This window comes from Phalangium opilio, unplaced genomic scaffold (genome assembly GCF_054372755.1).
Source record: "Phalangium opilio isolate 3A_F unplaced genomic scaffold, DU_Popi_V2 ptg000025l_1, whole genome shotgun sequence".
Taxonomy (NCBI): Eukaryota; Metazoa; Arthropoda; class Arachnida; order Opiliones; family Phalangiidae; genus Phalangium; species Phalangium opilio.
The window spans coordinates 2,130,210-2,145,252 of NW_028324156.1; the positions used below are offsets into that span (position 1 = coordinate 2,130,210).

Sequence of the window (15,043 nt, forward strand, 5' to 3'; positions counted from 1 at the left end):
TGGAAAGAGGATAATTTTCTCTATTAACACCCCTTGAAGCCTTTATAATTATCATTTAAGTTATCAGAGTTCTGAGGTTTCAAAGTTTATCTGCATGGTGATTTCTGGCCCAAGGAAGGGGGTTCAAATTTGACTTCTATTAAAGCGGTTTTTACTCTAACTCTGGTTGGTACTATCATAAGTTGATAAGATATGTTGGCCATAAGTTTGTCGATGGTTACAAACTGGAGGATGTCATGAAGTGATTGAAGTAGGTCATAGATTCGAGGTAAAGCGAAGACGCCTGGTTTTGGGGCTGGTCAAAGGCTTAGTATGCAAACTAAATAGGAACTTAGATGGACTGCTAAACTAACCACCGAGTGTAGTACTTCAATTCTCGCTTGTCGTTCTGCTAGAACTAGCTCGAGCTGTAAGTCTCTCTGAAGCATTACGAAGTATAGGTAGTGTCATACTTATTATGAAACATATCTTATAAACTTATGGTAGCATTGGAAATTGCGAAATTTATTCTATAACATCCTTAAAGTGTTTCCTCTTTCTACACGGGACTACTTATTTATTAGGCCTAGCATAAAAAGGGTTAGAAAGTAAAAACTGAAGGGGGAAAAAAGAACTCTGTTGTTCAGAATGTGTCTCGTTTTTCATCCAAATGATCTCTCAGAGGATGAAATAATCACGGGAGCACGCAGATAAAAATGGGGAAGCTAGGTAGCGTTTTGTTGCCCCCCCCCCCTTGTTTTCTTTTTTTAGTTTTTTAGGTTTGGGCATCGTCGTACCAAAATGCATTAATGAATTAAAACTAGATTAATTTCTCTCTCTTTTTTCTCTTTCTCGTTCTGAATATTTCTTTTTTTATTATTATTATTTTTGGGATGCAGAGATGGCGGAATTCTATCTTATTAAGATAAAAGGATGGCTGGGATTCTGGGAAACGTTGTTTCATGATTAAATACTCGTAATCTGGTTTTTATTCCTATTTTTGTTATTTATTTTTTATCGCAAATTCCATTGCTAAGCCTAAAATAATAATAATAATAATAATAATAATAATGCTAATCGAAAAAGGAAGGATATAGGGGAAAGGTCAAAGGTTAGAACGTATAGAAAACTAATAATTAAAACGAGTTAGTTATTAAGGGGAATTAAACAAGATAATTGATAGTTCAGTAACTAATTTTTCAAATACAATTTATTTGTGCGCTGTTTTTAAAGTAGAAACATAGTTTTTTAAAAGGTCAAAGGTTATTATGTAAAGAAAACTAATGTGTAAGTGGAGTTAAAACAAGGTAATTAACAATTAAGGGAAATATAATTTAATTTCAGCTAATTTTTAAGGTAGAAACATAAGTATTTTATTATTGGTTATACCATAAGTTTATAAGATATGTTGGCGATAAGTTTGTCACTGGTTACAAACTGGAGCTTGTCATGAAGTGATTGAAGTAGGTCATAGATTCGAGGTAAAGCGACGCCTGGTTGGTTTTGGCGCTGTCAAAGGCTTAGTACAGACTAAATAGGAACTTAGATGGACTGCAAAACTAACCACCGAGTGTAGTACTTCAATTCTCGCTTGTCGTTCTGCTAGAACTAGCTCGTGCTGTAAGTCTCTAGCATTACGAACTTGTATAGTTAGTGTCATACTTATGGAAAACATCTCTTATAAACTTATGGTTAGACCTAGGCATAATTCTTCTTCCATTTTATTTCTATCCCAATATTGTTTACCCTGATATTTAAAACTACTACCACAAGACCTCTCATTGTTTTTTCAATGTTTCTCGACTTGTAAAAACATTCTACTAGTTGTATAAGAAAATAATAGCTTTTCTATACAAAAACAGGTATGGCGCGTTACTTTTTTCGTTATCTCCGAAACAATGTTGACTATCTCTCAAGAGTCATAGCATGATGCCTTTTTGAAGTAGGCAACCACTAGACCATTTGAAAAATTTTAACATAACTGACGTATTTCAAGGTTGTTTGGCCCGAGGCTATGAAAAGTACAGCCAGCTTTCGTACTTGGGTTTAGAATTGAAATAGACAAATTTAAGTCGGAAGTAAATGAAGTAATTGTAATTGATCATTAATTGTCTTGGTTCTAAGTTTCTGGGTTGCTTGTTAATTGAATACTTAACGTTACACTAGACTCTAAGTGTAGGTTTGTCCAATTTTTAAATGGAGTCGAGGGCGTTGTATCTTACTTTTCATATGAAAAATTTGATTTTCATATAACGATGTTTTTGCTTTTTCCTTCTAAGTATTACGCGATTGTACGAGGCCCTACCATGAAAGAAACGAGTTTTAGCATCTCCCCAAAAATTCGGGGTTGAAAAAAATAAAAAGTTGTTTTCCCCTCCACTATGTATTTGGCCGCGGGGTGGCCGATGTCTAGCTAGCAGACTACGCTAGTTGTAGTTACGTATACATACCGTACACTGAGAGCGCCTTCCTACGATTGCCTGGACATACCATAGAGAAGATAGCTAGCGTAGAGAATCCGGCGAGGGGAGATCAAAAAGACGGGGAGGGATGTAAAAACGGAGGGGGGAGGGAAACGGAAAAAGGCCCTCTTTATCCAACCCCTGCACTAGCGCCAAGAGCGATCGTTCCGTCGCTCCTTGGTTGAATCGTTGAGCTTTTGCAAGGTAGGGTAGCCAGACAGAGCACTGAGAGCAGACGCCGGTTTGGCCGTCAACGGAACGGACCGTGTTGTTGGTTGGAGAGACAGTCATTCCTAGAAGCTCTTTCCCTCATTGTGTTATCGCGCGGGACATTTCAAAACTCGTGTTGCGTGTGACGTGTGACGTAAAACGCGCGCGGAAATTATGTTTTACTGAAGTTAAAATCGAGTCTTCCCAGCGCGAGAAATTATAAACATGTTGGCCCACGTTTTACGTATCTCGGGCCATCATCAAACAAAGCCTGGAAATCATGTCGGACCCATTGGTGGTCTTCGTTACGCATTGGGACTCAGTCCTCCGCATCTGCTCTATTTGAATCGGTAGTGCCGTGCGTGTGTGACCCCGGTGTTACCAACTGCCAAACCAGCCAACCCTTCAGGGAAGGAAACGCAGTAGTTTTTGGGGCATCATTTATTTTTTCTCTCTTCTCTATACCTCTTGCCCACCCTTTCCCTACCACCGGGCTTCAACATCGTTCGTACCACCATGTCCTGGTAGTAGTCAGGCGAGCAACGTTTTTTAATAGCCACTTTACCTTAGGTAGAAAGAAACTAGAATCTAGCGTTCCCCCCTCCCGCTACGCGTTTCTTGTGTCTTTCAACCAAGCTTCTTTTCTCAAAAGTTGAGGCGAAAAAACGTTTTCCAAAGGTTGTGTGCGGGTACTTTTGGCTGGCGTTGTTTCCCCCCTACGTCAGTACCTTGTCTTGGCTTCAGTTGAGCCCTCGGGCTACGAATTTTTGTGTTTTTTATTGTATTATATGAAAAAACATGGAGGTAAAACAACCTTCGTACCAACCTGGAGTTGAACAAGACCGTGATAAATTAAGTATTATAAACCAAGATAAATTAACACGCCGAGTGTTTACAATGAACAGAAGAATTAGGCTTGATTTTAGGCCTAATAGATGGACGTTTTTATTGGCGTGGGTATGTTTGATTTCGACCACCGTTCAAGGGTACTCCGTGACGTTAGACGAAACGGATAATACGATTGGTCAAGTCGTTTTTAACGCCAGTTTAGGACACGGATGGACATACCGTTTAGATGGCGAAAGAACCTCAAATACCGCGCAGAAATTCGTTTCTGTTGACCGTTTGGACGGTACCGTAACCTTGAAAAAGGTTATACCATGCGAGGACATTGAAGATAAGCAATCAGAGGCGTTGTCTTTCATGGGTATGCCCATCTCGTCGCTTCCCGCAGCCATAATCAACCCTCTGACGCGAACCCCTAAATTTACCCTCGTTCTTTACGTCGAGTGTCGAAGTTTTAGGCTTAGTGGCTCCGAAACGGACTATATCAGTATACCCGTTGTGGTAAATTGCAGAAAAAAGGGTACGAAAGGTACGGTTCAATCTGGAGCCCAACATTCCACCACCGTTGTCTCGGTAACCGCGACGGTGGACCATTTAAGTTGGACTAGTAAAATTGGTCTTGAAGGCGACAACGAGACTGCCATGAAGAACAGTTTAGAAGATGACTCTGTTTGTTTGCGTAGAAGCCAACTTGTGATACACGTGGGGGGTCTTTTACCCGAATCGGTCAAGCGAGGTTGTGACGTCACTTATGGTACACCTTCTAATGGAGATTACGCCGTGGAAAAACAAGGAGGTAATCTAAAACTCTGTAGACATCGCGTGCATGGCGTATGTCAGTTGGCACTAAGCTTTCAAATAATATCCACCTGGCTCGAAGACCTTCGTATATCCATGACCTTATCCACCCTGCCTGGGTTTGGCACTAATGTTATTTTTTTCCTAAACCTTAATGCATTTAAAGCCAGATAAGTGCCTGTACTACGCTCCCCTCGCTAGCGCTCCCAGCTAGCACGCCTATCTATTGCTCATTGTTTGGGGAAATTTTTTTATCGATTTTTTGGTGTATGCCTCTTCTGTACCATTTTACTCGATTTACCTCATGTTGGAAATCGTTATTTTTTAAGATACTAATCCAACCTTAAATGTCAGTGAGGTCAAAGTTAGTTTCAATGGAATTTTAATGTATTTTTATTATCTTTTTGGGTCTTTGAACGTTGTCCATCTTTTAACTGTATTCCTGGAAAAAGATTTCTGTGAAAATGGCTTAAGTTTCTGTGTGGGTTTACAATTTGCAGAAATAAATAGAGAAATTTTGGTTTTTCAAGATTTAAAAAAGAAAAAACGAAAATAATGATAACCCATAATTTAATTGTTCCTTGGATCGTGGAATAAAAAACGGTTTTCCGCTTCTCCGCATCTAGACTATAATTAGTCTAATTTGTAATTGCAAGTAGTTATGTTTAGAGGCTTGATTTTTATTTTCTAATTGCGATTTGTCATGGTTAATTTAATCGCGACCGCTACTAGAGTCATTACCCTCACATTTAAATTGTTTAATCTTGATTAATTACTAAAATTTATTTTCTTATTTAATTTTTTAGGGGATTTAGTTGCCAAAAGAGACATCTGTATTCATTATGGCCAATGGGTTGTCAGTGTACCATTCATGGTCGAATGTCCCGATACAAATCAGACGCGGAATGTCAAAACAAAACAGAATCTTGAAATTCTCTTCCACGTACCTGGTACCAACAACGAACTCAACCCTGTACCGGAAGGTACGCGCATACGTCGACGCGGACGCCGGGAAATGAGAAATATGCCACCATACTTTGACCGCGCCGTTTACGTTGTCCGTGTACCTGAAGAAAAAGAGAAGGGTTACGTAGTAACCACTATGACCGCTAAAGACCCTAACAATGACGAACTACATTACTCCTTACATGCTGTTTTGGACGCGAGAAGTCAAAACCAGTTTTCAATTGACTCAGTGTCCGGTGTAGTGACCACTACCGTTAGTTTGAATCGTGAGTTTATGGACGTCCATTTCTTGAGAGTGACCGCTGAGGATAATGGTACACCGCCAAGAAGTGGGACGACTACCTTGCAAATAAATGTATCGGATGAAAATGACCATCCTCCCAGTTTTGAACGGGCGACCTATGAAGCCACCATCAGGGAATCGGCACCCATTGGGTCAACCGTTGTGACTGTACGAGCTACTGATCAAGATTTTGGAGCCAATGCGCAAATTGAATACAGTTTTTTGAATCCAGGAGCGCCCAATGATGTTTATAGGTAAGAATATAAGTTAAATTATATTTGATCCTCTTCTGATCTAAGGCTGAGAGAGTGTTACGCGATTTTATCACTCTGAAGTGTTAATTTAAATTTTTGTTTTTTTGAAATCTCAAACTAATAGAATTTTAAAATAATTCTGAGGTATATGTTGCGCTACATGCAGATTGGTCTAATAATTAAAAGAAAGGTCAACCGTAAAAATAATAACTTTATTTTCCTTTTTGATCCTTCCTTTAATGATTTATTAGGTATCACTTGATTAAGATAATTTTAGCCATCTTCACACCCGTAAACTCTTAATTAACTAATCAGAGTTAATTAGTGCTTCAAAGTGAATATTTAGGAAACTAAACTACACCTTATAGTAATGTCTTTTGTAATATATATTTTTCTATACGCTTTGAACAGGTACCTAAATATATATAAATAATTCCGTCTGGTTTTGGGGTTTTAGATTTTTATCAGAAACTTAAGTCTAAAGGATTAAGGCGGGATTCTTCTTGTCAGAATAAAATAAAAGACGCCATTAAAACTCTTTGCGAGTGATCCCCTCTTCATCCCCCCTCTCCCTCCCCCGTTTAAGAGCCCCCGAAAAGAGAAAGGATGAGAAAAGTTTTAATCCCTGTTTTCTAAAAGCTAAAGATCCGCTGGAATTCTTCTGTAAAAGACCGACTCGACCACGCGAAAGGAATTTGAAACCCGAACGAACCGAAAAGGCGTAGAAAACCAGTCCCCAATTTTCTACCCAATCTACCTACACTCAACTTAAATCATTAATTCCTGATAATTATTACCCGACTTGTAAAACAATGATGTAAATTAGGACCGGAATAATGGGAACCGCGAATTAGGGAGTGTAGAAATTTTAGATTTGGGAAATTCAGATTCAGTAGCAGTAAATAATTAGGCTTAACAGTTTTGAACTTGAAATTTGGGCTTTTCAATTTTTTTAACTTGAAATTTAGGCTTTTCAATTTTTTTAACTTGAAATTTAGGCTTTTCAATTTTTTTAACTTGAAATTTAGGCTTTTCAATTTTTTTAACTTGAAATTTAGGCTTTTCAATTTTTTTAACTTGAAATTTAGGCTTTTCAATTTTTTTAACTTGAAATTTAGGCTTTTCAATTTTTTTAACTTGAAATTTAGGCTTTTCAATATTTTTAACTTGAAATTTAGGCTTTTCAATTTTTTTAACTTGAAATTTAGGCTTTTAAATTTTTTTAACTTGAAATTTAGGCTTTTCAATTTTTTTAACTTGAAATTTAGGCTTTTCAATTTTTTTAACTTGAAATTTAGGCTTTTCAATTTTTTTAACTTGAAATTTAGGCTTTTCAATTTTTTTAACTTGAAATTTAGGCTTTTCAATTTTTTTAACTTGAAATTTAGGCTTTTCAATTTTTTTAACTTGAAATTTAGGCTTTTCAATTTTTTTAACTTGAAATTTAGGCTTGACAATTTTTTTAACTTGAAATTTAGGCTTGACAATTTTTTTAACTTGAAATTTAGGCTTGACAATTTTGAACTTAGGCTTAATTATTTCTGGGGACAATAACGTAAATAACTTAACATTTTAGGCTCAGGAAACTTAGTTATTAATAATTACCCTTAAATATCTACAATTTCGATCTTGAATTTCAAGTCAGGTTTGTAAAACCATTATTTTGGAGTAGAATAATGAGCACATCGTAGAAGATTTAGGCTTAGGAAACAAATAATGAGGCTTAACAATCTTGGACCTTAATTAGGCCAAAAATCTTTGACTATACGATTTAGAACTCCAAAAGCAAAACCTAATTAAGCTAAGTCGGTTGCTTGCCTGCAGTCTACCCTTTAAATGTTATTTACTATATAAATAATACTTTTTAAACGAAAATATCGACTGTTAACCAATCATAAATGTGAATAAACATACAAGCGAGCCAATAATCGGATCGAAACATCAAAAATGAGGCGGGCATTCCTTATTTACACGGGTAACCCTTCAATCGGGAGTCACAGATGTCAGATTTCGCTGGACCTCTCGATCCTTGCCAATAGTTCCCATGGTTGACCAAAATAAAACGCGTAGTTCTTCTATCTATCCAGAGTTTTCTTCTTCCTTTACATCTGAAAAGAAAAATATATCTAAGAAAATCCGCCAAAAAATCGATATAGAAACACACCAACCTTTCCCCATTTCCCGCCAAATTCTTCTTTTGGAAAAAGGCGCGAAAACCTTGCCACGCTTTTAGTTCTCCTTTCCGCTGCTCAAGAAGATTCGCTAATAATTCCAACGATCTGTTCTCGTTTAAAATTATTTCCAATACATATATATCTATGGGTAGAGCCGAGTTACTAGACCATTTATCGATTTTGCACTTAAAAAATCCCACGGACGTCCAGTTTATCGAAAACTAAAATTGGGAAGGGTGGAAGGGAGAGCGAGAGAGAAGAAATGTTGGAACGAAATAAAAAGACCACTAGAAAAATTATCGATCTATAAATTTTGGTTGGGATTTGAACAGGGAATCTTGAACTAAGGGGACGGCTTCCTAAAGCAGGGAGGAGTTCAAAAGGAGATGTACTGTGGGGTTCAACTAGTTTCGCCCTCTCTCCAACATAGAATGTACTCTTGTAATGATTGCGCCTGTAATACCACATTAGAAGAAAGGGGGTTAAAATTGGTTCCTTGTCACGTGGGTTACTGTTTGTGTAACAAACTGCTATTTAGGGCCCTCTCGACAACATTTTTTAAAGCACTATTTTTTAAAAGTCTCGTATTGATGCGCCCGTAATCCCATAGTGGGAAGAAGGGGTTAAATTGGTTTCTTCTTGTCACCTGGGTTACTGTTTTGCGCCCTTTCTCCAGCACAGTGTACTATTGCGCAACTACAGGCAACAGACGCTTTGTTTTTCCTTATCAAGATTCTCACTAAAGGGCATTCGATTTTGCGGGAACTTTGATGTCGCTTGTCACGTGATAAGGCCCTCCCCACAACTTTCTCCCGTTGTGGGAGTTAAGATCCACGGTTGTCAGTCTAAAAAACGCCTTCAATTCCTCTCCTTTTCTACTCCTCCCTGCTTAAAGTATCGAGAGAAAAAGCTGTAACCACTGTAGTTTGTATGCTAGTCCCGTTAACGATGTAATGTCTATGCATGTTTGGGGCTTCGCTTTTACTACTTTGGTTTTAGGTTTAGTTCATTCTCGGTTTACCAATGAGTTTATGAAACGATATTTAAAGATCGTGACCCCCCCTCTTCTTCTTCGGTTTCGCCTTCTATTAGCGAGAGAGATAAAAATACAAAAAAATATCGATTTTTCCCGAAAACGATATCCCATGATCTGATCGCGGATATCCGAGGACCCAAAATAATAATAATAAAAAAGATACTTAATTACTTATACAAATTAAAAAAACTTTTTATGTAACCATGAGAACTGGTTATAGAAGCGAAATTCCCATTTTTTTCACAGTGGGGTTTTTTTGCAGCTTGTATTTTAATAACAAATTTATTAATGTTTTCTCCCAGACGATATAAGCGCTTGAATTAATTTTAGGCTCAGCATTTTTCGACAGTTAAAGTGAGGGTGAATGTAAATTATACTCGAAAGACGTCTATATTTTTGTTGTTTAATTAAAATTGGCTCAAGTAAACGGGAAACTTCTAAAGTAGGCTTAGTAACTACAGCACAATCTATGGTTCAAAATTAGGCTCAATAACTACAGCACAATCTATGGTTCAAAATTAGGCTCAATAACTACAGCACAATCTATGGTTCAAAAGTAGGCTTAGGTATATTTTTTTCAAACATCCCGGATAAAAATAGCATCAACTTTCTAATTTTTGAAGTTCCGAATCAGATGTTGCCTCTGGGGATCATTTTTGAAAAGTACCCTTCTTTGTGTCAATGCCCTTTGTCTTCTTCCATCCTTCGTTAAGCCTAAATTAAAAGACGCGTAATTAAAAGAATGAAACAACGAGTGCTTAATGAAGTTATTCTTCATAAACTTAATTCATAACCATAAACAAAATATAAACTAACTTAAAAAGAGAATAGGAAGCTTTGGGCTATCTCGTCTTTAGATCTTTCTTGAACTGAACTTGTCTTTTTGTTGTATGGCTGCAGGGTGTTAGCTGTATATATAATTGTAATTCTTTTTCTATAAATTGATGAAGGGCCAGGCATGCACCCATCAACTAAATATAATTTTCTCACGCTTCTCGACATTTTTTACTTCCGCAATCTGCAGTCCAATACTCTTACAAATAATAGTTTATGTTGAATTGATAAAGTTGTTTATTTATTAAATAATTTGCATATTAATTGAAATATTTATTTTAGTCACGGTGGAAACAAGAATTTTCAAATTTAATTAAATGTTATTAGAAAGTTCCTCCTTTGAATATTAATTTTTATAACAATTCTCATGTGCGTTCACCATAAGTTCATAAGATATGTTCCTCCATAAGTTCTTCACTGGTTACAAACTGGAGCTTGTCATGAAGTGACGTAGCTCATAGATTTTTGTAAAGCGACGCCTGGTGAGGCGCTGTGTAAGGCTTAGTACAGACTAAACAGGAAGATGGACTGCAAAACTAACCGCTTGTCGTTCTCGAACTAGCTATCAGTAAATCTCTAGCATTATGAAGTATCGGAAGTGTCATACTTATGGAACATAAACTTATGGTTCACTGAATTAGAGATAATACAGGGAAAGGCAGGGTGTAAGAAATAAATCTGCACACCCCTATATTTCTATGTATTACGTCTTTGTCAGTGGACAGTAACTAGATTTAAGCGAAGAGAATAAATAATTTAACTTAAATTGTTTTCTTTTAATATTTCCAGAATCGACCCAAAGAGTGGAATCATTACGACAAGGGACACATTGGACCGCGAAACCTCAGCTTATTACTCATTGATTGTCCAAGCCTCAGACATGGGACCAGTTGCTGGTCGAAAATCAACTTCGGCAACCGTCGAAGTGACCGTCTTAGATGATAACGATAATTACCCTCAATTTACCGAAAGAGCTTACACCGTGGAAGTTCCAGAGGATATAAATTGGTTGAAGAATCCAACCATCGCGTCAGTCCGGGCTTACGATGACGATGAAGGCATCAATGCCGCTCTACGCTACTCTCTCATTGGTGGAAATACTCAAGGTCACTTTGCTATGGACTCCCTAACCGGGGACATATCTGTGTTATCACCCCTGGATTACGAAGCTGCGCGAAGTTACAGATTGGTTGTCAGAGCGCAAGATGGAGGCTCGCCTTCGAGGTCCAATACAACTCAGGTAAAAACAATCAACAACTATTTGAAAAAGATACAATAGGTACCAGAAAATACGAAACAGGGTGTTTCTGATAAGTCTACACATTTAACAGAAGACACTTCAGCTATGGTTCAATATCGTTCTTAGATTGAAGAATATTGAAGGCTGATATGTCTTACTCCACATGTTTTGTGACCTTATTTTGGGGGTCAATCAACGTTTGGGAGCTCGTATCTCCGTAACTAAATTTTGTAGACGCCATCCATGTTCTCTGTCACCTTCCACTAAGTTTGACCCACAGAACAGCGTACACCCTTTAAATTATGCCAGAACACCCTGTATATGGATGTCACTTACAAATGGTCTAATTAATTACAATGAACACTTTCTTCCCAACGGAGGCCATGGCATTTATAATCCGTCATCAAACGCAAACTCCTAATCCTGTATCGTCTCAAACAGCGTGAACTTTTCCCTATTTATATAGTTCCAAATAATTCGGACTAAGTTTCGATATTCGCCTTCCAGGGTATATAAAGCAACAACACTTACACTAGCGCAGTGCATGCTGGGACCTATCCCTTTCCCCCCACACTTTCTCTCTATCTTTTGTCTCAACGGGTATAAGGTTCTGTCCGATAATCAATCGCGTTTTCCCTTAATTTCCCAAAGGTGACGACATAATCTACAACACGGTTCTCTTATACAAACGGACACTACATAAGACAGTCACACACGACGTTGTTACCATAGGCAGGGACACCCAAGATTATTCTTATTTTTAGTGCCAGGGGATATTGGTATTACCATAAGTTCGTAAGATATGTTCCTTTCATAAGTTTGTCACTGGTTACAAACTGGAGCTTGTGAAGTGACGTAGGTCATAGATTCGAGGTAAAGCGACGCCTGGTGAGACGCTGTCAAAGGTTCAGTACAGACTAAATAGGACCTAGATGGAAGTCCTGCAAAACTAACCAAGTGTAGTTAATCAATTCTCGCTTGTCGTTCTGCTAGAACTAGCTCGAGCTGTAAGTCTCTAGCATTACGAAGTTTAGGTATTGTCATACTTATGGTAGGAACATATCTTATAAACTTATGGTATAAAGGAATATTAGAAGCGTAAAAATATCCTTAGGTTGAAGAAGTAAAAATATTCCTAATTTGATTAGGAAATGTGCAGACGTAAAAACAAAAAAAAAAGAGAGTGGTTTTTGTACTTCAATTTGTTGGCTTCGAATCCCATTTATGGTTTACAATTTGCAAGTAGGCAGAAACGTAGGGTTTGTAGGTTCTCTTAACAATATATTACATCGTAAGCAGCACAAACGGAATCATCATTTCCATACATTTTAATTCATTAAATTCGATATGCCAAATACTGAAACCTCCCGCAAAATCCGCATCCCCGAAAAGTCCGGAATACAATATATTTCGTCATGGACATTGTCATTCCAAGGAGGACCAGCGATCATGAAGTAATTTTGCTTACTGGCCTTGATGTACTATAAATATAAGGAACGTTTACGTCATCAGTCCCCCCTAGCTAATGGCATTGAATTTAAGGACTTGGTAGTACTACATCATGCAACCTCACTCTAGCTTCCACTCAAGCTGCAAGAAATGAATAGACCACTTCGATGTAACTAAAACTTTGCCTATCATCCCACTTTTCCGCGCCTGCGCTGTAGTCTTCAGGGATCATGAGAGTGCGCAGAGACTGCGAGGGATCAACCCCCTTTCGATATATATATATATATATCGAAAAGTGCTATACTAGAATGGCAACAGGGGGCGGAGCTTTGTCCAAATTGCCAAAAGTCCCTATCTTTGTATCGAAAAAGCTTTTACTTTGATTTCCTATCCCATGTAGGGTTTGTAAGGTCCTTGATTTGGTCAACGGGTTGTAGAGTCTCATCGCTAGAACGGGTCGATCTTTATTTCAAAAGTTATACCTTGAGACTGCGGCGTCTTACCCTTTAAAGTTCACCGGCGCGTACTGGCGGAGCACTCTCTTGAAGGGGCGTTGTTAAAGAGTCCGGATAACGGCTTTGCATAATCCCTTAGTTCTAATTCCCGATACCCCCTTTAAAATCCTTATACCTTTGGGAAATGGATCCTTAGATTTCTCCCGAGATTTATAACCTTGTTTCGACTAACGGCTGTAATGGACATCCTCTTTTAAAGGGGATTAGTGTTCATTTGTTTTCACCTTTTATACACGAATGTTATTCGGTTAGGCCGAACCGTTCTTTTAGTTTATTGATTGTTCTTAAAAGTAGTAAATTACTTAAGCCTAAATAATTAAAATATGGAACCGAGGCTTAATATCATTAAATAATCATCGTTCATTACTTTCTTTGAAAAGGCTTGTCAGCACCCATCCGTCCATACATATAAGCCTATGTTCTGTTCCAACCAAGGTTTAACCCCTGATGATTTTTCACTATACTCATTTTTGAAATCCCCTTGATGTAACTTTGACCCCTTTTCCATTTTTGAAACTTTTCTAATCTGATTATAACCTCTTGGCTGAGTTCAACTTGTCTCTCAACGCTCTCGCGATCCACTTTAGGCTTAGCGGTTAACAATTAAGAACGCATACATCAATGTTATCCCTTGAGTTTTAGCCAAGGCCTAACTCACTTCTCTCTCTCTCTCCAGTCTCCATCTCTAGTGATGCTGTTTTGAAACTTGCTTCCCTGTCAAAATTTTAACACCCCTTAAAGCAATCTAGAGTGTATTCGAAGTTCAGTACTTGAAGTTATAAGAGGTTTAACAACAAAAACAACAAATAATATTGGTCTCATTTCAAGCACGATATTATTCATAGTTTCGTCTAATTTCCGGCTAGATGAGTATACGTGATGTAAAGAATTGGGTAACGATCTATAATTATGTAGATTTTTCGACCAGCCCGTCCAATCCAATTAGTTTTAGCTCGGACCTTAATTGGAGGAACCCTTGGTTCGCTCGGATGGAGCTTAAAATTGAGCCATAAATCACGTATTTTTATAGTAACACTTCGTTCCTGTCAAAAGATGATCACGCTCAGCTCTCCCCTACTGTCTAGCATCCCAAATTATCCTACCTCTTTTTTTTATTAGGCAGCATAAGTTCATAAGATATGTTCCTTCCATAAGTTTATCACTGGTTACAAACTGGTGCTTGTCATGAAGTGATAGATTCTCTTTCGTAAAGCGACGTCTGGTGAGGTGCTCTCAAAGGCTTAGTATGCAGACTAAATATAAAGATGGAAGTCCTGCAAAACTAACCGAATGTAGTACTTAAATTCTCGCTTGTCGTTCTGCAAAAACTAGATCGAGCTGTCTCTAGCATTACCAAGTATAGGTAGTGTCATACTTATGGTAGGAAAATATCACTTATAAACTTATGGAGGCACGAATTAAAGTTTTTTAAAAGATGCTGGTTTTTTTTTAATTTTTTCAATTTTCAAAAGATGACAGAGTTTAGCCGTCCCCTTTAACTTTCGGGCCAATTTATTATATTTCTTTTTTTTTTCAAACGTTAGGTAAGCGTAAGATAAATTGGTGATTTAACTTTAATGATATCCAGTTAAATTTTGATGGGGAGAAACGTCTGCAGGATGATGATGACGACCATGATATAAATTTTGCGCCGTCCATAAAATGTTTTTAATGTTAGGCCGAAATTTAATTACATTGATCAAAGAATTTAGTAAAGGAATAGAAGGTCCTAAGGCTGTAATAGACCTTTTTCAATTATGGGGAGCAGTTTTGTCTGATTGATTTAGGGTTAAGATTGATTGGGTATATGGACCCATAGACGGTAGATATGGATGGCTTCTTAGTTAACTAGTCCTGAACCAAATTTGGTCCGTTATTTGTTATGACGTATGGTTGGTTGGAGTTTAGTATTGTCTGTGTTGCAACGTCATAATCGGAAATGAAGGGAGAATTAAAAAACTTCGGGTTGTAATAAAGAAAATATTTTCTATTCGATA

At 37.5% G+C, this 15,043-nt stretch overlaps 1 protein-coding gene across 3 annotated transcripts in view; it reads left to right on the forward strand.

Annotated features, from left to right (window-relative positions):
- The first annotated feature begins 2,624 nt into the window (after positions 1–2,624).
- Positions 2,625–15,043, forward strand: part of stan (Protocadherin-like wing polarity protein stan) — a 144,726-nt gene continuing 132,307 nt past the window's right edge. For 2 of the 3 annotated variants that reach the window (XR_016383438.1, XM_089869106.1), the window contains exons 1-3: positions 2,625–4,293; positions 5,102–5,798; positions 10,632–11,082. Coding sequence is in view for 2 of the 3 variants with exons in the window: in XM_089869106.1 (XP_089725232.1) it covers positions 3,450–4,293; positions 5,102–5,798; positions 10,632–11,082 (1,992 nt within the window). In the remaining variant the exon portion in view is untranslated. The remainder of the gene's footprint in view (positions 4,294–5,101; positions 5,799–10,631; positions 11,083–15,043) is intronic. The other variant, XM_089869107.1, reaches the window with a different exon arrangement.